The sequence below is a fragment of the Wyeomyia smithii genome, chromosome 1, assembly GCF_029784165.1.
Source record: "Wyeomyia smithii strain HCP4-BCI-WySm-NY-G18 chromosome 1, ASM2978416v1, whole genome shotgun sequence".
NCBI classification, from domain to species: Eukaryota; Metazoa; Arthropoda; class Insecta; order Diptera; family Culicidae; genus Wyeomyia; species Wyeomyia smithii.
Window position 1 is genome coordinate 67,647,482 of NC_073694.1, and position 23,896 is coordinate 67,671,377.

The following is a 23,896-nucleotide window of genomic DNA, read 5'->3' on the forward strand; positions in this document are numbered from 1 at the left end:
GAAATTCGTTGGCCCACTGGAAGAGAACTTGCATCTTTATTTCGAAGTAAACGTGAACGTTTCAGAACACGAATCATTGAATATTTGTACAGAAACTGTCAACCAGAGTACGTCATCGAAGTGGAAAGAAGAGCGTGCTCGTCGGATCACTGCATCTAGGGCTTATTTTTTGTATACATATTATAAAACTCAACCCGAAAAAGTCAAGGATTGGAAAAGGAAAATAATGAGTATGGTGATACCTAGACATGTTTCAACACCTGCAATTGAACATGGTCTCCGATGTGAAAAGCAAGCAGTAGCAGCATATGAGCGAGATTTCGGAAAAGACGTTCTGAGATGTGGTTTTGTTATACCTCCTCATATACCATGGTTGGGGTGTTCTCCAGATGGAATCATTGTCGATGAAGAAAAAGTGATCGAAATCAAATGTCCGGAAGCCGGTAAACATAAATGTTTGAACGATTTCATTGGCGAGCTTCCCTATCTCACGAAGCTCTCATCTTTAAGGAAAAGTCATGCGTACTACGCTCAAGTCCAGCTAAATATATTCATTTTAAAATGTAAATCAGCAGATTTTATAATTTATTCAGCATATGAAGATAAGTGTTACGTCCAAGAAATCAAATTTGACACGGAATACGTTCGATCATTGACGGCAGTACTGAAAGAAGTTTATTTTAATGTTTTTCTTAAGTACTTATATTCTGCTACTTTTGAGGGTTAATGAATGTACATGTTTATTAATTAGAAATAAAAGCAATTTTAAACATTTTTAAAACCGTACATTAGACAAAATTGGCTTCGAAATGTTCACTATTCCACAAGCAATGTAAACAAGATCGTCCAATACAGGAAGAAAACGTGTATCTATTTTGTTGTTGAATATTTCAAAAATTTTAATGCGTTGTATGGCCCTTTCAACATGCACTCTTGCCGCTGCTATAGATACGTTTTCGAACGCATCCGTGGTGCTCAACTGATACTGTGGTGCCGTCAAAAACGGAGGTCGCACGAGCTTCACCCCGAGGGCTTTACATTCAGCGTCAATGCTGAAACCTTTGTCGGTCATTACTGCCTCTCCTATATTCACCATCTCAAGCATTTTTTCCTCCGCAACTATCTGCTTATCAGAAGCCTTTCCGCCGTATCCACGACTAACATATGAAATCGTCCCACCAGGGGTAACTGCAATTAAATACTTTGCAGTCTCGCGTCCTTTATAATGCGAATATGCGTTAATTCTGCAGTGGAGACAGGTTGGTTTTTTTATCGCCATTTCAGTGCAATCGAGCACTGTGACAACATCGGTATAATTTGGCCGAAAATAATGCGGCATATTACGTCTAACATTTTCCAGCGATGGCCATGGTATCAAAGCAGTGCAGATCATCTTCAACTGCGGAACTGTCCGGTAAAATACTAACGAAATAGTCTGATATTGCAAATTGAAGAGGGTGCTCATGCAAGAAAATGACAGATTCGTTTTCATTTTTATAAGTACAACCAGCACTTCCTCTTCAACAGAAACAGTAGAATGTGGTCGCTTCTTATAAGTAGCCAACGAGCTTAAGCTTTCAACAATGGTACTCAGCATTTTGAGAGATGCTAGTCCAGTCCATGAATTTAACTCCCGGTCACGTTTAAACCGCACAGACATTGTTCTCCGACGACCGACAAAAAGTTTATCTAAGTTCAAAGTATCAACCTGGACAGCTGCTTCCATTAATACAGGTGCTTGGTTCACTAGGTTTTTATCCCCAGTAACCATACAGATGGGCATCCGAATGCCTTCTTGAGTGTCACTTCGTTCACTTCGTTCACGTCGCCTATCCGCTCGTTCGGCACGATCCATTGCAGCTTTATCCTTTTTCGGATCAATAGCTGGACGGGGAAGGTTGATATCCGGTACAGCTGTACTTTTTAATATCATTCGATCGGTGCACCGTTTCGAAGCTAAGGCGAAGATGTTGCACTTCACTATTTCAATAAGTATAATTAAACCGAATAGAACTCACTTGGACTAATAAAGTTTTCAATGCTGAAATGAGAACTGCAAACTCTAGACGTCGAAGTCGGCTCAAGCTTCAATCGCAGTTTCGCCACCCACGCATTCATTCTCTTTTTATCTTTTTTCTTTGGGAATGTGTGGAATGAAGCACCTCGACCATAGCGTTGATTGCATCCAGGAACTATGCACACCGTTCTATTCGCCTTTGTCTGGGTGGACACAATTTGGTCATGGTCTTCGCATGGGAAATTTTCTTTAAAATCGGCCATATTTCCTCATGAAACGTATTCTAAAATCATCGAAAAAGTAACGAAATTTTTCTTAGGATAAAGTTTTGCAATTTTGTTGATGAAGAGTAGAGATGTATCGATAAATTCTGTTTAGAAGCTTCAATTCTTTCGACTTTCTATCAGTTTTTTTTATCTGTTAAAGTTACCTGCAGAACTAGGTCATGAAAGAACGTCTAACTTTTTGCCGTCTGCACACTATGGAATCAACTCAAACTGCTTCAGTTTCGCTGGAATCTGATTCCTGGAGCTCACACGACAGTTATATGCACACTTTTTGTTGAAAAGTCAAATAAATACTACTAAAAATCGAAGCAGGAATTTTCACTTTTTTCCGATTTCTGTTTACATTTCAATCACGCACAGAGCAAACTATCCTAGATGGCAGCACCGTTGCTCTGTCATAGCGAATAGAATACAACTTTAGATTTACTTTCCGACACTCAAAGGTCTCGTGTTCGGTTGTGTTTTGGTTTTGCAACTTGAAAAACAACAACAATAACAAACGTACAAGCAACGGAACGTCACCCGTGGATTGCCTTATTCGGTTATTTTCGGCTGTTTTCCAGAAGTTGTTATTTTACAATTCAAACTGGTGTCTGAGGTCGATTTTCAGCTCCTTGCATCATTCTGGATCCGATGATACATATATTAGGTGGTATTTGGTCACTTCAGGCTATTTTTCAGAAACCGTAAGTCGCCATCTTGGATTTTAAAATGGCATTTGGAGACAATTTCTGACCCCTGAGCGCAATTCTGGTTCAAGAAACACTCATATTGGGTGGTATTTGGTCATTTTCGGCTGTTTTCAAGACACCGGAAGTCGCCACCTTCCAATTCAAAATGTTGTCTGAGGTCGATTTGTTGCTTCAGTGCGTCATAACAATTCCGTAAATACGCATATTTAAGCGCTGTTTTTCGGAAACCGGAAGTCGCCATCTTGGATTTCGAAATGGCAATTGGGAACAATTTCTGGCCTCTTAACATCATGCTGGTTAAAGAAACACTCATATTGGGTGGTATTTGGTCATTTTCGGCTGTTTTCCAGACACCGGAAGTCGCCATCTTACAATTCAGAATGTTGTCTGAGGTTGATAGGTCGATTTGTGGCTTCAGTGCATCATAACAATTCCGGAAATACCCATATTGGGTGGTATCTGGTCATATGCCGCTATTTTCGGAAACCGGAAGTCGCCATCTTGGTTTTCAAAATGGCATTTGGAGACAATTTCTGGCTTCCGTACGTCATTCTGGTGTAAGAAACACCCATATTGGGTGTCATTTGGTCATTTTCGGCTGTTTTACAGACACCGCCAGTCCATCCACCATCTTACAATTCGAAATGTTGTCTGAGGTCGATTTGTGGCATCAGTGCATCATAACAATGCCGGAAATACCCATATTGGGTGGTATTTGGTCATTTGCCGCTGTTTTTCGGAATTCGGAAGTCGCCATCTTGGATTTCAAAATGGCATTTGGAGACAATTTCTGGCCTCCGTACGTCAATCTGGTTAAAGAAACGCTCATATTGGGTGGTATTTGGTCATTTTCGGCTGTTTTCCAGACACTGGAAGTGGCCATCTTACAATTCAAAATGTTGTCTGAGGTCGATTTGTGGCTTCAGTGCGTCATAACAATTCCGGAAATACCCATATTGGGTGGTATTTGATCATTTGCCGCTGTTTTTCAGGAACCGAAAGTCGCCATCTTGAATTTCAAAATGGCATTAGGGGACAGTTTCTGGCCTCTGAGCGTCATTCTGGTTAAAGAAACACCTATATTAGGTGGTATTTGGTCATTTTCGGCTTTTTTCCAGACACCGGAAGTCGCCATCTTACAATTCGAAATGTTGTCTGAGGTCGATTTGTGGCTTCAGTGCATCATAACAATTCTAGAAATACCCATATTGGGTGGTATTTGGTCATTTGCCGCTGTTTTTCAGAAACCGGAAGTCGCCATCTTAGATTTCGAAATGGTATTTGGAGATATGTCAGAAGAAGGAAGGGTGTCGAAACATTATGGACATGTTTGTTACACCTAAAAACATTTGCTTGCCAAATTCGGTTATATTTGCTCCATTGGTTCTCGAGCTGTGCGAAACTTGAGTTTCATTTGTATGGGACCCCTCCCTTATAGAAGAGGGAGAGGTGTCAAACCATTATGGATATATTTGTTACCCCTAAAAACATTCACCTGCCAAATTTGGTTCCATTTAGTTGGTTAGTTCTCGAGATAAGCAGAAATTTGTGTTTCATTTGTATGGAACCCCTCCCTCACAGAAGAGGGAGGGGAGTCAAACCATTATGGACATATTTGTTACCTTTAAAAACATTCACATACCAAATTTGGTTGATTGGTTCTCGAGCTGTGCGAAATTTGTGTTTCATTTGTATGAAACCCCTCCCTTGTAGAAGAGGGAGGGGTACCAAACCATTATGGATATATTTGTTACCCCCAAAAACATCCACCTATCAAATTTGGTTCTATTTGCTTGGTTAGTTCTTGAGATGTGGAGGAATTTGTATTTCATTTGTATGGAACCCCTCCCTTCCAGAAGAGAGAGGGGTGTCGAACCAATTTGGACATATTTGTTACTCCTAAAAACATCCACATGCCAAATTTGGTTCCATTTGCTTGGTTGGTTTTTGAGATGTGCAGAAATTTGTATTTCGTTTGTATGGGACCCCTCCCTTCCAGAAGAGGGAGGGGTCTCAAACCATCATAGGAACCTTTCTCGGCCCCTAAAACCCCTATATACAAATTTTCACATGATCGGTTCGGTAGTTTCCGAGCCTATATGGATCAGACAGACAGACAGACAGACAGACAGACAGACAGACAGACCGGACTGCATTTTTATAGGTAAAGATAGGACTCATTACGTTAAATTTGAAATTATGAACACTCTCGAACTGCTCGGCAAGTTTTCGAGCTTTTTGTTCATTCGTAAGAAAGTAATGAAAGCTTAAAGTTTGTTTTTTGAGGTAAAAACAGATTTGTCTCCGCCGGTAATGGGTTAACGTGATCTACAACTTTACTGAAAACAATATATGTACCATTTTTGAAGTAGAATACTTCTCTCAGGAAGTTCGACTACATAGGGATGTGAAATGAAAATCTAAAACCGAAAAAAGTGAAAAATATGTCCAATTTCAAATGCTAATAAATCGGTTAGTATTTGATGGATTTCCTTCGTTCTTGCAGCAATAGATTGGAAAATCTTCTAAGATTCTTCCCAAAAGAAGATATTTGTAATTTTATTGTTCACACTATTGTACTATTAAAAATAGTCAAGCCTTGTCAAAACGAAAAATTCGACCTCTGATTGGTCGTTATATGATTGCTTCCCAAGCACGGTCGACAGAATCATATACCTTGCAATTGAAAACATGCTATTTGGCCTATATAAGAGCCTGTTTCAGCCGGAGCCGCTCATAATAGTTCTAGACAGCGACAACAGTGCAGTGGATACCAGCGATGGCGGAAAGCGGCCATAGCTGTGGCGTAGCAATGGATAGCGAGCGGATTCCAGCAACGATAGCAGCAGGGCCAGCTGATGTAGGGACAGTGGATACCAATGGCAGCGTATAGCGGCCACAACTGTGGCATGGCTATGGATAGCGAACTAGTTGCAGCGGATCTCAGCATCGATAGCGGCTGATGCAGTGATGCTCTTTAGTAAAATGAAGTCTCTGTGTGATAGTGGGCACTAGTAAATGCATTCAATGAAAAGTTGACTCATTTTGACAACACGTGAGCCGTTTAGTTTTGAGTGTTAAATCAGCTTTTCACTGTTTATTTTTTTACAAGGAATACCTTATTCGCTCTGTCAGTGATAACGCTAAGATGTGATCGGCATCTTATCCGATACCAGAATGAATAACAAATTGTCCTTTTTAGGATGAAATAAAAACATGATTGAAGAGTTAATATTATGTAATGAGTTAATTCACATTTATAAATTTGTAAAAGTAATAAATTTTACTTTATCTCCGTGTCTCAAAACGTACTGAATTATCTTTTCCTTCAGTCATGAGCACAACATCCGAAAAAAATTCATCTCAAAATTTAAAAATGGTCAAGCGGTCAAGCCCCAACCATGACAAGCAACTTACTATATTTTTAAAAATTGTCAATCCTTGTTGAAGCGAAAAATTTGATTGATCTGATTAGTCAATGTTTATTTACTAGAAAAAATGACTGACACGCAAGCAGCCGGGTTATCTTTCTTGTAAAAGTATTCTACTTCAAACTTGCGGTCGTGGCTTTGCACACAACCCTCCTGTGATTTAACACTTTTTTTTCAAACAAATATTTCATTTTTTTTTTTATTTCGCTGAATTTAAGACCACCCTAGTTTTCATTTCAATTGAAATGTAGACCTACTTATAAAAAGCAACTTCTTCATAGAAAGTATGGCTCTAAAATCACAAGAAAAAATCGAAAATTCCATTTCCGCCTAAATTGTCGTTCTTTACCACTGTGCAAGGTACTAAAATAATTCTCTCCCCCTCAAAGCTATTGATCTTTTTTTTTAATATTGGGGTTCTTCATTACTTTTTATTAGGGTGCCAATGGAATGTATGTAAGCTTTGTCTTTTCGAAAAAAGTCCTCATGCAACTACGTGTTTTAGAAATACATAAAACTTCGAGATCTGGTGTTGTCTCAAGAAAAAAATTTCTGACTCTTAAAAAGATTATTCTAGAAAGATAATTTTTAGAGACAGCATTATATCTCAACGATGCATATAATTCTAAAACGATTAGCATATAAAAGTTCATGCCTTTTTTTCATATATCAAAAGAATGAAACTTTAACAGTTTTGAGAAACGACTTCCGGAAATCCGATTACAGAGGCCCCGAAGGCCTTTGCCAGAGACTTGCGGAGAAAATACCGACCGGCCTGAAGAGCAGGAATTCTCTTTTGCGATTTATTTATTTATTGCTTTTTTATTTCTTTGTTCTGTTTTTCTCACCAGGAAAGAACACTTTATCGCTATTCGTTGTTTCTCTCACGGGAAACAAGATTTCTAGTATCAGCAGAATATTCCGGCGAATGAATAACGGGAAAAAAACCTTTTATCAGACTACGCAACAGAAGGCTGCTTCGAATGTTTGTCTGTCTATGGGAATGGAATTTTTTAACTATACCTGGTTCTGGAAAGAAGGCTGTTGTACGATAGAGTTGGAATTTTCATGGGGGCTTTTTTCGAGAAGACAATTTTTGGTACCTACCACTAAACGAAATTTGAAAAGTCGATTTCCACTGGCTTCCTATTGTACATACTGTGTTGTTTTTGAATTGACCATTGATGGAACTATGCAACGGTTTATTTAGCAGCACGTGCGTTGCACGGTAAGCGGTATCGCTAAAGACAGCAAGAAAACACTTCATCTTTTACGTTATCCTATTCTCTCTTTTTATTATTCTCCCGCATTCATATATCTACTACAACACAACTCGAATTGAGGGTAAGTGATGTGAGCGCGCTAAACCACTGATTTTTAAATCCCGTTTTGTTACAGTTCAGTCATGGATTTAAGTCACTTGCTCTTCAACATTCTCAAAATTCTCACTTGTTATCAAAACCTCCCCCAGAAAAAATTTCTGGCTATACCACTGGTGCAATCCATGATACGAGTGTATAGAATTACAATAGTGGGTTATAAATTTGTTTGTGCACATCATGGCTTCACCTAAAAGTAAGTTCACCAAGTCATGCACACTGAAAACGATTTGCTACTCTCATGCATAATTTTGACGATTCTTTGTGCAATTTCAGCTATCATGAGCATGGCTCCACCAAAGTAGGTGCATCGTAATTTCATTCTACCAGCCTGAAACGAACTTTTGAAATTTCCGAAATCCACGGTTCTAAAACGCTCAGAAAAAATTACTGCCTTTTCTGCAGAAGAATGAGTTAGAGCAGCGGTTCTCAACCTGGGGTACGCGTATCCTTAGGGGTACGCGAGAGAAAAATCGGTAATGGCGGATAAAGCAATTTTTTTATAATACTTTATTTGTTGTTCAAACTTCCTCCTAGAACACGACTGTAGCAATAAAACAAATCACAGTTCAATTTTAAACCTAAACTAGACTACCAGAACATGATCTACCACTACTCTCTCCCACTCTGCGAGAACATTCTAAGCCAGGGGGTACAATTGATTTGGGAAATATCGCCAGGGGGTAGGCGGACAAAAAAAGGTTGAGAACCGCTGAGTTAGAGTATCTTTTCTGGTAGGACATGGCAAGCTCATATAACTCCAATTCCAGTAAACACAGGTAGTTAAAGAGTCGTTCCCCGACTACTCTAAAACTGAACTCAACAGAGGAATACTGATCAATTGTGAAACACATACTAAAGGAAGAGTGGAACTGCAATCGAACTGAAGGTTTTCAAAGCAAAAGAAATTCGGCAGTCGAGCAATTGAGAACAAGGGTCGTGCAGGAGATGACCGACCGTGTACATAGTTCAAACAATGGTTTGTGTTCTGTGTTATCACTAACACCTTCTTATGTATCTCATTGCATTGAAATATGGAAAATAATACAATTTTTGAACCTTAACATGGTATTCGTGTCCGGATTTTTTCGTGTTTAACCTTTAACTGTTTTCTTAGTAAGCATGAAATATTTTTTCATTGGCTAACACCTTGAAAAAATTGAATTGAAAATTTTTGATAAATGTCTGAGAGTATTTCTAGATCAAATAGCAAAGTTGAAAGCGATTGTCGTCGATCCGGATTAAATTTCGACTACACACTTAAAAATTATTCTAGAGCTCGGTAAGGAGACGTGGATAGAAAAATCGTGTTTTCAGAATCAGCCATATGGCATCAACCGCGGGGAATGGGTTAAGAAGCCCCAAAGATAACTAGAACAAGATACCTAACTTCCATATTTTTCATACATTTTGAATGCGACTTTTTTCCGACGGTTAGTGCTGCCATCTACTGACTGAAATTCTCATAAAATTGTCACTATGAGCAAAACCGATTTATCGTGCATAGTGTGTCATCGATCGTTGAGCTGTTCAAGATTGTATATGAAAATGGTGTAGCAGTTTGGTCAGCTCGACGCTTAAGATAACATGCAGATTAATGATATTACCATTTTTTGCACTTAATGCTATTGTCATATTTTTTGCACATTCAAAGTACGAAAGAAAAGTGTGAAATTGACTGTCGGAGTGGGGGTTTATATTGAGGGGTTATATTTATTTTCAGGTCCCATTCTACCAAAACTTCAAGTTTGATATGTCGCAAGCCAGGTTTCAGCATTGTGCATATGGACAGGTTCACCGGGGCACCCGATTTTTGCTCTTAACCTCTGCAAGAGTGGAAAACTTGGCTGTAGAGCGTGCTCAGAGCGGTTATCAGGAATTTCTGATGGTACGCTCAATTTTAAATGATGCGCTGATTATTCTTGATTCTTCCGGAAAGTTCCATGTTTGAGAACTAAACATTCGTACACATCATTATCATTTTTCGGATGGCAGCACCGAACTTCGTCCATGGATACTGCAAAAATTGTTTCACCTTTCAGCAGTCATGTCTTGGCCTTGTCGTCAGTTGATTTTGACGTTATGTATACATCATATTAACAGTGTATAAATTAGTTCGACTTTTACTCACGACAATCATGTCCGATGAATTCTGCAAGAGTCAGGTATTTTGTTATAGTCATCTTTGGAAGCCCTCACAATACAACGGAAAAGTACAATTTTGATTATTTTCGACGGAGATCCATCCCTGCAGGGTAACTGTAAAGAACAATTTTATTCGATGCATTTTATTTTCAAAAATTCATAACTTTGAACCAGTTGATCGATGTTCGATCTTTTTGGATCAAATTAAAGATATTTTTTCTAGTTTCAAAAAAAAATTAATCTATGTGCTTTTCCATGAAAAATATATAAAATTATTACCGTTTTTGTTATGTTTTCGAATTAAATTTACTCAAATATAAAAAAGCATGTTTTAAAAAAAAATTCCAAATATAGAGTCAAATGTGCACTTTAAATTGAGACCTAAAGATATTTTTTATGTTTGCCTAAAAAAAAATATTTTTTTTATGGAAAACAATTGTCCTATTTAACACAAAAAAAAAAGATTCGAAAATTATCTCCAGAATAGCTCACAGCAGAACTCTATAAACCAGAATATCTGTAGATTTTTTGTTATAAGCCAAACACTTTATCAGGCTCCAACTATTAATATTTTTTTTGCAACTCCACAATAATCTCAATAATCTTTTGAATCCTTTCAAAATTTGATAAGCTTGAGCGGTTTAATATCTTGATGCACAGAAACTATCATGAAGCTTCGTAACCGGAAGGTTAGAAAGTCCGAAGTGGGTGTCCAAAATAAATTTTCAGTTCGTTGATTTCTTGAAGTATAACTACTCTCTCCTCTCTTTTGATGGCATCGCAGAACATCGGCTAGTGTACAAAGCGTGATCAACATCTGTTTTCTGCAACACAAAATCACACCTAATTACAAGTTCACTCTTCTGCTGCCCCAGTGCACTGCATCGAGCTGCACGTGCTTTTTCAAATGCACTATTAAGCGTTAATCACTACTTGCAGAACAACCACGAACAACGATTATGTTTTTGCTGTGGCAATGTCATGCGATAGCCGCCGTTCAGCAGCCCATCATTAGAATGGTTCGTTTGCTTTGCTATACAATCATAATTTGAACCACCGAACCAATCTATTCATCAGATGATGACACCGATTCTTCTTTTGCTGCCGATTGGTTTCGTGACAACTATAGGTAATTTATTTTCACGAAACAATGCGACTTTTCTTCAGGAAGAAAAAAACAAAAAGACGTTTTGCTTAAAACGCTTTTGCAACGATTCCATTCATATCCATTAGAAAACTCCGACCGTGCTGCTGTCTCCGTGCCGGTGGCGCCCGGAATTTTATAAACTTCGTTAATCGTCAGTACTTGACTCCGAGGAAAGCTTCCAATTTGTTTCCTCCTGAAAAGGCACTTATCAGACTTCCGAAATGAAAAATTATACATCGCCACAGGCTGTCCGTTTCGCAACTATGATAAATTGTAAAAATGATTTCTGTTATTTAAGTCAGCACGCGCCTTTTCTAGCAAATGGAATAATTGTTACTTCCTAGATCTGCTCGACACAATGGGAGGGGGCGTGGAGAAACGTTTTCCTTCCGATTGCACCTTGGGAAGAGTGACATGAGAAATGACTTCAACGGTTGCCCTGCTCCGACCGGGACGCGGTGGACGGACGCAAAAGGCTTATTAAATAGAACAATTTGCTTGTTCGGCAACAACTTCAAATGTGCGCACGCTGAAAGCATTATGTTTTTCCGAAATTAACATAATTAATGCAAATGACTTTTGCTCACTTCCTTTTCGAAAACTGTCGTTTGTCATTTCAGCGGATCCGGATGCTTCAACGTGCCTTCGGCGTAAACTTTCCGGTACAGCTTCGCAAAGTGTGTGTTGTAGAAACAGACCCCAGTCGACTGTCAGTCTCAGTTCCCGGCGCGTAGAGATCTGCATTCGAAATGTTTTAATCGGTACATTAAGTGCAGTATCGTTTTTTTTTAAACCTTTGAGTGACTGGATTTATTTGCTGACGTTAAAAGATAACAGTCGGAAAAAAGTTGGTTGATCCTCAGAAAAAATACATATTATTATCAATAATTATTAGGAATTGATTACAAGATGTCGAGTAGTGAGAATTGATTTAAATTATTTGCAAACTGTGAACAAAATCTTAGGATCAAATTTAAATTCGGCATTATTTTTATGATTTTTTTAAAATTTCATGAGAAACGGGTGGCAACTAAAATTTTGGATTTTTTTCTACTACTGTCAAAACATGTTAGATTTTTGAGAAGCAGACATTTGAGAAAGGTTCGTAATCGGTTTTCGGATGAAACCTCTCCATGGTGCTGGAGCTGGAGCGGTGTACGAGCCTCACGTCGACTTTTTGTTATTTTCCAGCTATTTTTGTACACCAAGGAACTCAAAACCTCGAAAGAATCCCGGATTCACTTATATAAAAATTTGATTTATGAGCTATTAATTTTTAAATACAAAGTAGGTACCTGAAAAAATAGAAAAATATGGTGGAACGGAAAACCTTTATTGCAGAAAACGCTTTTTTATAGGTTGGATAGTAGTTTTTAAAGTTATGACATGCAAAATATAGTTGTTTTGACTTATAATATAGATCATAAAACTTGGTCACTCTATCACTTGTTGCTAAAAATACACTCCCCGATATCAAAAACAGGCAGTTCAATTTATTTAGAAAAAAATATTTTTTCTTGTGTTTTCATTAAAGAGGCTTAAAGCTGGTGCTCCTCGAAAAACTTCGTAAAATAACTGTTGCGAAAACGTTCGGAAAGGTCCTGCAGAATAATGTTAAATGCGAAAAACGTTATAGTTAGTTTTTCAAATATCAAAATGGTAACAAAAATTTTATACTACTAAAAACGTTTTGCTCTACAGTGAATATTTAGGCACCATTTAATTTCCAAAACCCGTATTGCCCGCATAACAGTCCCATAAGATTTATCATTAATTTTTAAATTAAATTAATTAATTATTTGTACTTTCTATAAAAAAAAAACATTTTTGTACCTTAATGATGTAAATAAATCAAAAGTTGTCAATGCCATGTTGCATTTGAATTTATTCGATATAGAAAAATATGCAGTTGTTTCATCTGCGTTTTATTTAGCTGTACGTAGGTACATAGGTTTAGCAGTAATTTCTTTCTATATTCCACTATGCATATCAGCATAAAATAATAGCAAACAGTAATTGACTAAATTGAAATCGTGTTTATGCCGATTGTGTAAAATGTGTAACGGTCATGCCGACCATAGTGATATTATGTTGTCTTTTAGTCCTTCGCAATTTTCAAGACAGTCATTTGCAACACTCCATTTACATTGTTGATGTTCCTAAAAAATACTGTTGAGTTTGACTAACACCGAATTTCACTGTCCAAAATCGTCGAAGTGTTAGACTAATTTAATTTTTCCTGAACTAAAAAGAAAAATGAAGAAGATTTATTTAGTTGGTGGCAAATCAATATCATTTATGATTTACTAATGTTGACCCGAATATGTAGACTTTATTGATTTCATATCGCTATTAATTTTACACTGGTGGACATGGCATGTCATATTCTGAGCGATATTTGAAATAAATAAATATATTCAAATCCAAGAAAATGATGAAACTGTTTGTGACGACTTGTTGAGCTTGCTACCTTGTGTAAGACACAATCTATTCAAACTGCTTCTGTTATTAGCTGTCGTATTATTAAAAACTGTTTATTGAATTAATTACTGATACATGTGTAATAGTGCTGTGTCAAATAAACTATCTAAACTAACTGATACATGTTGTCGTTTGTAACTCTCATTAAAACTACTGGTTGCTAAATTTCTGTTAATAAAAACAATAAATGTTTGGCGAGTAGGGAGAAATAAAGCGCTCGTTAAATTGTCCACTGATTTAAAACAGGATAGAAAAATATTCATTTGGACTAGTTTAACAGGTAAATTATACATGTTCAAATAGCGGCTACTCTCTTTCATTACTGTAAAATTACTTAAATAAACGGCTTACGGTTCACAATGTTTTTGTAAACATTATATTTCAAACCATCGCTTTTAGTGCGCTCAAAGAATCATGATTAATTATCGTGAACCGTTCGCTTGCTCATTTTCTATGAACCGGTTCGGCTCGTGAGCCGCTTGTCTACATATTCTTAATGTAAACAAGGATTTTGATGTTAACAATGGCATGATAAAATTACTCATTTGCAATAAACTCAACATATTACTTTTAACAGTGTAGGTATATTAGAATTTCAACTCAAGCACTGTAAAAACAGTTAACTTGCGAATATTTCTATTTTTTTGCAAATTTTATATTTTTTTGTATCGATATACAAAAAATTTCTTTCAAATATCGAACAAAACAAACTCCAACACATTTCTGTTTCGTTTCGCAGGCAAGCATTGTCAACAGCAAAGTTATACACACAGTCAGCAACCGCCATCGCGGTGGTGGTCTGTGCATGTCTCCACTGTAAACTTTTTTTTTGTACTCCAAGCCTTCCCCGCCGGCCACAATCACCCAGCCGATTATTGGCAACAGCCTCCAGGAGTCCAATAACTTTGCACTTCGGCCTTGAACATTTCCAGGTATTCATACGACTGTGACAACTCTTCTACCGCGCTGTAAGAATTTTGCATCGCCGCTAGTGTATTTACAAACAGGCGCTCATTTTTATTTTGTTTTGCTTTCTTTTGTTTTCAGAGCACACAGCACAACAAAAATGGCTTGTGTACTTTTCGAGGTTAGAAATTTTCCACCTCCACCGACGAAAACGAAGCGACTTTTTACTCACGGTTTTTATGTTTTGGTTGCCGCTTGCAGTTCGTTTGAAGGCGTGAAATCCACAATTCTGCTGTTCCTTGGTGTAGCACTCACTTTCCGTCGTAGAAAATACACATTTCCACCCGGTTACCGTTGAATTTTATCGAGAAAATAACGCGCACAGATTTCCCCCTTGATTTCGCGTATACACAAAATAATCGCGAAAAAGCAATTTTCAGACAGAACGCTGTTATGTTGATATTGCGCATACACTCGGTGTGTCGTCTCTGGACACATACATTGGAGTAAAAAAGACTGAACGATAACCGCTACATTGGAGCGACGAAGATAAACGACCATGCTAACAACATAGACCCACGTGGCGAAATTTGACAGATTCATGCATGTATTTTGAAAAGGGCTAACCGATAATTATTTGATTAATGATTATGCGGAACTAATGTGTTCGATGTTTGATCATTTGGTACATAGGGTTATTCGCGTTGAAAGAGATTTTGAAGGCTCGCACCTACGTGAACACTCATATGTAATTGTCAAAATGTGCGTGATGACAAAAGCAAAAATATTTCCTTCCTTCTTTTTCGCATGCAAAAACCCAACAAATATCAACAACAAATACAACGCGAATTGCGCACTTCTCACCAAAATGGACTGCACAGTTTGAAGGTGCAACAACCAAGGGGATGGCAACAAAGAAGTGTGCATCAGAGTGCTCATTGATACTTATGAATTCGTTTTCACGATGGTACTACACCGTTCCCGGAATTACAAGGTGAAAAGTGTAACACGAGTGTAGCTACACCACAAAAACGAATTTACCATCACCCACCATACTTTTTGACAGCTTGCTTTCATTCGTGTGCGGCAGTGCTGTCAAAATACATGATTAGAAAAAATTATAAAAATATTGGAAATTTTAAAACTCTTGTTTGTGGTTGTAATAATTTATTCATGTACGGGCATCTAATAAGTGTTACGCAATACATTCAATAAATTCCACTCTTGATTGAACATTGAAATAAATTGGTTAGAGTTTGAACACATACATAAGACATACGTAACACTCAGGAAGAAATCTTCCTAAAAAGTTGGAACAAAATGAACGACTCGAATGGTACCACACTCTGAATAAAATCACTGTTTGAGTTGTTTTTGAAGGCAGTGTACCTGCGCAGTCCTGCATTTGACTCGTTCCTACTCGAAAAATGCTGCATTGATTTTGTAAATAACTTTTTGACAGTTCCTTATGGGATTTTCTTTGGAGCTTGATAAAGCCGAGTAAAAGAAAATTCATTTTGTTCATTAATTGTCGAGCAGTTGGACAGCAGGAGGTACGTACGGAGTACTATGGGGAACGTGTACCAGAAAAAAAAAACGCCAGTGTTACGTATGTCTTATATATGTGTCATTATGTTGTTTGAATCGGTATAAGATAGAAGTTAGATTTTTGTCCCTAAACATTCTAGAGAAAGTTGCTATTCATTCCTTACACAGGAAATAACTCTGGCGCTTATTCCAAATGCTTTTACACATGAACGTTAATGAACTAGATCAATCATTTATCCATATTGACCCCTTTCTGTTTTAAATGAAATCCTCGGTACTTTAACGTGTTTTGGCATTGTGATCTATATTTACCCATTAACGGGTATACCGATCAAACGTCAAAAACTGGTACAATTTTACTCATTTTGAGAAATAAATTTTCTCAAGAAAATGGGTGAAACTTTACCCATTATTAAATAAATGGTGATTTTTTAAGAATTTGGTTTTTCTTTAAAAAAAACGGCTACGTTTTAAATGGTCCATACGAAAAGTTCAATTTTGGGTCACTGTTTCGAGCATTTCGGCTGGTATATGTAATGTTGTCTTCCAAGGCTGGAATTGTTGTTGGCTCATCCGCATAGACGAGAGACTTAACATAGCCCCACAAAAATAATCTAGCGGTGTTAAATCGCATGATCTAGGCGGCCAATTCACCGGTCCATTTCGTGAGATGAATTGCTCACCGAACTCATTCCGCAATATGTCCATTGATTCGCGCGATGTGTGGCACGTTGCTCCGTCTTGCTGAAACCACATATCAACAAGACCCAGCTCTTCCATTTCCAGCAAAAAAAAAATCAGAAATCATCGTGCGATAGCGAGCGCCGTTGACCGTAACGTTGCGATTTTGATCATCTTTGAAGAAGTACGGACCAATGATGCCTCCAGCGTGTAAACCGCACTAAACCGTGCATTTTTCTGGGTGCATTGGCGATTCTTGTACTGCCTCTGGTTGCTCTTCGATTCAAATGCGGCAATTTTGCTTATTAACATACCAATTTAACCAGAAATGAGCTTCGTCACTGAACACAATTTTTCGGTAAAAAAGTTGATTTTCGGTTAGTTATTCTAAGGACCATTCACCAAAAATTCGACACTGCGGCAAGTCGTTCGGCTCCAATTCTTGTACGAGCTGTATTTAGTAAGGCTTTACACCAAGATCCTTTCGTAAAATCTTTCATGTAGTCGAATAATACAAGCCCAATTGCTGCGAACGGCGTCGAATTGACATTTCACGGTCTTCCACTAAGCTGGCTGATACGTCAGCAATATTTTCTTCTGTACGCACTCTATGTATACATGTTGGTGGGTTTATGTCTAACAGAGTAAAACTGGTTTGAAATTTCGTCACAATAGCTTGAATAGCTTGCTCAGTAGGTCGATTATGACGACCATAAAATGGTCGTAATGCGCGAAAAACATTTTTCACAGAGGACGAATTTTGGTAATAAAATTCGATTATTTGTAAGCGTTGTTCAGGCGTAAGTCTGTTCATGGTGAAATGGCAAACCAAACTGAGTACATTAGACTTTGACAGCTGTCAGAATTCCCGCGTGAACTGTCAAATCTGAATACACGAAAAACCAAATAGCAAAAAAATCACCCTTTAAAAACTGCATCCATGCAAAAACGGAAAATTTGTGATTATCACTCAAAAAAGTGAAAAGAAGTAAAGGGGATTTCAATTATATTTGTTTATTTGCAAATGTAGAAAAATAACTCTTATTTACGAATACAGGAGTATTTTATCTGCTATCATCAATTGTCAGAATCGCAATTCTCTGCAAAAAGTTATTGCAGCCAGATAGTGGACATTCTATACTTAAAATATTTTTCACGTTATTGTTACGTAAAATTTCCTGTACTTATTTATTTTCTGTCATTTTGCATGATTTATGTGACAAACATAACATCTACGTGAAAATCACATGCATACTATGTTTTATCACGTAACACTGTGGGGCAGAACCTAGAAAAGTCGCGACAAAACTAAAAAAAATGAAATTCAGTTTTCATGCCTCATTTTATTTTCTACTTGCAGTAGACATGTTATCGACTAGAAATCATGATAATTCACTTTGAAAAATAATTTAGAAAATGTGCTATAATATTGTAAAAGTGAGGATTTACAAGGCTTGTAAAATGGAAGAAAAAATTTTCTCAGATATTTTCCAGTAGGGCATGCAAATACTTAGAAATTAATTAGCTAACTCATATGATCCTCATAAAACAGAGTATAAACTAATAGGTAATGTGATATTAAGACAGTTTTGTTAAAAATAGGTTCGTAGGAGGCATAGTATGTAAAACAAGTTTTTTTTGTAATTTTTCCTCATTTTCGGCAATATGAAAAACATAAAGTTCTACGTTGTTCTGCTATGACACTATTATTGTAGTACTAAAATACAAGGTATTGGCTAGTACTAAACCAAAAATTAGCTGCTACTAGTTGCGACTTACCGAGTAATTCGAGTTTTCGCAACGATTGTTTTCATGTCAATTCATGTAAAAAATCGTCATTCAGCAGTGTCCGTATCGATGTTTTTCCTACAATAGGCTTTGCTGAATGCCGGTGTATGCAACACGACCATGATAATGTTCGGGGTTCTTTCGAAACTGACGTCCAGTAGTATTAAGACCCTTCGGAAATGATTATCAGTACTAGGAAACAGTTTGTTATTGGGTGAACAGTGTTTTAAACAAAAGTATGCGTTTAGTATTCATGTTAAATGGTATTAAATTAAACAAGAGGAGCTCTTAGAAAGGGAACATGACCAACTAATCTTTAATTGAACAAAGTTCCTATTTGTAACATTTTATCACAAACAATAACATTGAAATTATATTTTATATTCTTTATTAAATATGATGACACATCATAGGTTGACAAAAAACTATACAAAGGCAACTACGAACCTTCAATAATTCATTTCATGATGACTCGAAAGTTCGAATATATCTGAAATTGAAATAAATGTACTTAAGTCCCAGTTATAATTCATTACTGAAATTTTGGGTTTATAAATAAGTAAATTAATTTTATCTCGTTAACGGTCAGTCCTACAGTTGTAATATGTTCGACAACTTTATGTCAATTGATGATATGAACAACTTTCCCGAAGAAACAAAATGGCTAGCACCATTTATTCAAAAGATAGATGCCAGCGCCATCTGTAGAAAATAATTAAAGCTTCCTGAATACACTTTTCAAGAAGATGTTTTTATGGTGAACAACATTGCCAAAGATATGAACACTGTGAAAACAACTGTTAAGGAGTTATGAGGTTTTGTCACGCCAACGGACCAATTTGCCCCACTGTGCGTAGCTACTCCGTTTTGCGTGGGGGGGGCAGAGAACTTTTATTTAAGAAAATGTTATTTTTTTAATTTTAGTTTAAAACCGTCATGTGCTCGACCAAAAAAAAGTACTTTTACACTCAAAATATTTTTTACGTTATGATTCCCGGTAAAGTTATGTGAATATTTTCGCTACACAAATTATTAATTGGTGGGCAACCTCGTGCCAGTGTGCCTTGTGATCAGGTTTAACGTATTTACTGAACAGCTCCCGTGTAAAACGAAATACGTAACCGAAGGTGACCTATCTGCATCGATAAAGACATTTGTGTTTTACATGTGAGCACCGGGCGGAAAGAAGTTTAGTTGTTCGATTCGCGCCGCGATCGGTAAAATAGCAATCAAATCCAAAAGGTACGTCTCGGTGCCCTAAATCGGCGTGTGCGAACATTTGCGTCGACTGCGATTATACAAAGACACCTACTAAAGATGGCTACCAAAAATAAGAAGCTGAGGAAAAAATTTACTGCACGTAGATCGGCACTGTCATCACTTGAGACAGTTGAAGCATTCATCGAAAGCTACGAAGAAGAGCGCGATTTCCAGCAAATTCCCGTGTGGTTAGATCTAATCGATCAGGTGTTTCGTGAAACTATGAAGATACAGTCGAAAATCGAAAGACTGGATAATGGTGATGCTCCGTTGGTGAAACACTTCCAAGAAAGAAGAAATTTTGAATCCAGGTACTGTGCTGCAAAAGGGTGGTTGATGAACCTAATAGCTTCCACCTACGTCTTCCAAAAATTGATTTGCCTAAATTTGATGGAGACTATTCTCGATGGTTGGGATTTAGAGATACGTTCAAGTCAATGGTTCACGAAGTGCCCGAAATCCCGTTGGTAGCGAAATTGCAATTTCTGCTTCAAGCATTGGAAGGTGAAGCACGTAAGCCATATGAAACCGTTGATATCGAGTCTTCCAATTACATCACCACATGGGAGGCTCTCCTCAAACGGTATGACAATCAACGGTTCCTCAAAAAGCAACTGTTCAGGGGACTGCATGATCTAAACCCAGTCAGAAAAGAATCCCCCCAAGATATTCATTGTCTTGTTGACGACTTTCAACGTCATGTCAAGGGTTTGGCTAAACTGGGCGAAGCAGTCGAAACGTGGGACACTCCGCTTATATGTTTGCTTTCCTATAAGCTTGATTCAGCAACCCTCAGAGCGTGGGAGGAACACGCATCTAAGCTCGAAACAATCACTTACAACACGTTTGTAGAGTTTCTTTATCAGCAAGTTCGAATTTTGCAAACGGTTTCGTCAGAAATTCAGCATCGCAGCCAAATGACACCGGCCAAGGTGGCCGGGCCAAATGCATTATTGGAAAGGTCTTTCCCAAGAACGGTAGCCCATCCAGCAGTTTCTAATTCCCGCTTAGACCCTCCAAATTGCCATTCATGTTCGGAAAAACATTTGCTAGTTCAGTGTCCAACATTCCAGAACCTGACGGTTGGACAAAGGCGAGAACTAGTTTCCCAAAAACGACTTTGCTGGAACTGTTTCAATTCGTCGCATATCGCTCGAAATTGTGACTCAAAGTACAGGTGCCGTAATTGTCACGAGCAACATCATACACTGCAAACCCATCCGCTTCGTCCAAAGGGACATCCAGCTTACCATTGAAGCAGTCCATCACTCATACCCCGGGACAACCCTCAACCAGCAGATCGACGGAAGTCTGCATGGCAGCGCAAAGCTCGCCTCATAGTACGATTTTCTTAGCCACGATCGAAATTCGGATTGAAGATCGTTTTGGTAATTTACACTCCGCTAGAGCCTTGATCGACTCTGGTTCACAATCAAACTTTGTCTCCAAGAAGTTGTCACGTCGTCTGTGCTTGCATCCTAGAAGAGTTAACGTTCCCATTACCGGCATTGGGGAGGCAACAGTCACGGCAACACAATCGATCAGTTCTACCATTTATTCCAAAGATAAGGTGTTCTTCAGCGCCCTGGAATTTCTCGTTCTTCCAACACCAACAGCACAGCTTCCCTCCTCGAACGTAGATGTTACTTCCTGGAATATTCCCGAAAATTTACCGCTTGCTGATACGAAGTTTAACGTTTCCGGAAGTATCGATGTGCTACTTGGTATCGATCAATTCCATGAGTACCTAAAGGATGGCAAAATAATCGGTAATAGTGTATCTTCGTCTCCTATCTGCCACACAGCCATTACCAAAAATACATTAGAGTCTGCAATGGAAAAATTTTGGGAGCTGGAGGCTCTTGAGTTTGATCGATTTCTTTCACCGGAGGAAGCGTATTGCGATGCGTTTTATAAAAAGACAGTTAAACGTAATTCAAGTGGGCGTTATGTTGTCCGCCTACCTCGGACAAAGAATCCGAAAGTTATACTTGGCGACTCCAAGGGCATCGTTGAAAAACGTCTGTTCAGTCTAGAATGCAGGCTTAATCGAGATGAAACTATCAAGGCTGCCTGTCAGGAATTTTTGGACGAATATATGCAACTTGGCCATATGCGCCAAATCGTAGACACTTGTTCAGAAACAACCCCAAGTAGTTATCTCCCACACCACCCGGTTTTTAAAACAACGAGCAGCACGACAAAAACCCGGGTCGTTTTCGACGCGTCCTGTCGCACTTCATCCGGTTATTCGCTGAATGACACCCTTTTTGTCGGGCCAGTAGTGCAGGAAGATCTTGTTTCCATAGTGATGCGGTTTCGGTCCAAGGCAATTGCACTTGTTGCGGACATTGAAAAGATGTACCGCCAAATCGGAGTTCATCCAGACGACCAACCCCTCCAGAAAATTCTTTGGCGAAAAAACACATCTGATCCAATTGCCACGTTTCAGTTACAAACCGTAACGTATGGAACCGCATCCGCGCCTTTTCTCGCTACCCGCACACTCGTTCAACTCGCCGAAGACGAAGGCGAGGCATTTCCTTAGGCAAAAAGGGGTGTGCTGGAAGATTTTTACGTCGATGACTTCATCAGCGGTGCAAATGATGTCTCAACTGCTCGTGTTATTCGTCACCAAACAAGTTTTTTACTTAAGTCCGGAGGATTCTCATTGAGAAAATGGGCGTCTAACTCATCAGAGGTGCTGGCAGATATACCCGCAGCCGATTTGGGTATGCGACCGTTCTACGATCTCTCTGACAACCAATCTGTAACTACCCTTGGTTTAATCCGGGAACCTGCATCAGATACGCTCCGTTTCAAAATCCAAATACCACTACCAGCAGCAACCCTCACGAGGAGAAATGTCCTCTCATACATCGCACAGATTTACGACCCATTAGGGATAATTAGCCCAGTTATATCCACCGCTAAGCTTAAACAGCAACGTTTATGGTATTTAAGGACATCCGACGGGAAAATGTATGCTTGGGATCAACCCTTACCGGAAAAACTACAACGAGATTGGAGAGTATTTCACGCAACTGTAGACATGCTGAGTAGTATCCGAGTTCCAAGATTTGTGTCGATGATTGGATATTCCAACGTCCAACTACATTTTTTCTCCGACGCGTCGGAACACGCGTATGGGGCATGTGTTTACATGCGGTCTGAAAACGTAACTCACGATGTTTGCATTCAACTGCTCGCGGCTAAGTCAAAGGTCGCACCCCTTAAACCCGTCACAGCATCGCTCGTCTGGAGCTTTGCGGAGCACGTCTTGCAGCGCTACTGTTTAAAAAGGTAACCTTGTCATTAAAAATACCTGTTAGTGCTTTTTTTCTGGGTAGATTCTATGACGGTACTTCAATGGTTGAACTCCTCACCGTCTTGTTGGAAGACATTCGTGGGAAACAGGGTGTCTCAAATTCAAGAACTGACCACTGGAAATCCTTGGAATCACGTGGCTGCTAGGGAAAAACCGGCTGATGACATATCGCGTGGTCTAACACCATTACAACTCGTGCAAAACTCACGCTGGTGGGTAGGTCCAGAATGGCTCCGGCTCAGTAGCGACAATTGGCCAAGTCGTCCGTTAAGCAGCGAAAAAACATTACTCAGCGAAGAACGTAAAGTTTGCCTGCCAGCGATAGCAGCACCAACCAACGTTTTCGGGCAGCAGCTATTCAATAAATTTTGGTATACTCTTTAACATTTGAATCGTATACTTATCCGGCGGAACGAGGGTTTTCTTTCATAGGCGGTGACGGAGTTGACGAAAGTCAAAACCGTTCGCAATGATAACACCTCTTATGCTTAAAGCTATTCCGGTGAGACGAACTGGAGTAGACCAGTCGCTGCGGAATGCTCATTGATAAATTCTCTCGCTTTATTGAAAATCATTCGCTTTTATAGGCAAATGCAATTGCCAAAATATTTAATTCTATGTTTACATGTGTAGCCAGCTTGGGCCCCTACTGGAAAACAGCTGGAGAGACGAGCATTAAAATTGCAACGCTGCATTTTGCGTGCTGTATGAGTCAGGCGCCAAACGTTGCGGTACACTCGGCATGGCATGGTAGCGAGTGTGCTGTAACGCTTAGGCTTTCAGTGAGTAACGGAACTTACTTGCGT

General features: G+C 38.6%; 4 protein-coding genes across 6 annotated transcripts in view; 2 read left to right on the top strand and 2 right to left on the bottom strand.

Annotated features, from left to right (window-relative positions):
• Positions 1-14,970, bottom strand: part of LOC129724396 (mitochondrial protein C2orf69 homolog) — an 84,798-nt gene extending 69,828 nt beyond the window's left edge. For 2 of the 3 annotated variants that reach the window (XR_008727918.1, XM_055679283.1), the window contains exon 1: positions 14,718-14,970. The gene's annotated coding sequence lies outside the window, so the exon portion shown is untranslated. The remainder of the gene's footprint in view (positions 1-14,717) is intronic. The other variant, XR_008727913.1, reaches the window with a different exon arrangement.
• On the bottom strand, positions 776-2,646 carry LOC129716799 (uncharacterized). Its single transcript, XM_055666635.1, has 3 exons — positions 2,448-2,646; positions 2,019-2,300; positions 776-1,956 (listed from the first exon to the last, which is right to left on the bottom strand). Exons 2-3 carry the CDS (start codon positions 2,278-2,280, stop codon positions 776-778), a joined length of 1,443 nt encoding a protein of 480 aa, XP_055522610.1. The 5' UTR covers positions 2,281-2,300; positions 2,448-2,646.
• A 4,849-nt stretch (positions 14,971-19,819) lies between the features above and the next one.
• Positions 19,820-21,018, top strand: LOC129716800 (uncharacterized). Its single transcript, XM_055666636.1, has 2 exons — positions 19,820-20,073; positions 20,184-21,018. The coding sequence occupies exons 1-2, from the start codon at positions 19,820-19,822 to the stop codon at positions 21,016-21,018; spliced, it is 1,089 nt and encodes a 362-aa protein (XP_055522611.1).
• A 59-nt stretch (positions 21,019-21,077) lies between these two features.
• On the top strand, positions 21,078-22,310 carry LOC129716801 (uncharacterized). Its single transcript, XM_055666637.1, has one exon. It carries the CDS (start codon positions 21,078-21,080, stop codon positions 22,308-22,310), a length of 1,233 nt encoding a protein of 410 aa, XP_055522612.1.
• Positions 22,311-23,896: the final 1,586 nt, after the last annotated feature.

Excerpts from the sequence above, each read along its gene's own strand:
- LOC129716801 (XM_055666637.1), top strand. The coding sequence starts at position 21,078 with ATGGCAGCGCAAAGCTCGCCTCATAGTACGATTTTCTTAGCCACGATC.
- LOC129716800 (XM_055666636.1), top strand. The coding sequence starts at position 19,820 with ATGGCTACCAAAAATAAGAAGCTGAGGAAAAAATTTACTGCACGTAGA. Across the intron at positions 20,074-20,183 it reads AGAAGAAATTTTGAATCCAG|AGATACGTTCAAGTCAATGG; the intron begins GTACTGTGCTGC and ends GTTGGGATTTAG.
- LOC129716799 (XM_055666635.1), bottom strand. The coding sequence starts at position 2,280 with ATGGCCGATTTTAAAGAAAATTTCCCATGCGAAGACCATGACCAAATT. Across the intron at positions 1,957-2,018 it reads TGAAAACTTTATTAGTCCAA|CTTCGAAACGGTGCACCGAT; the intron begins GTGAGTTCTATT and ends TCTTCGCCTTAG.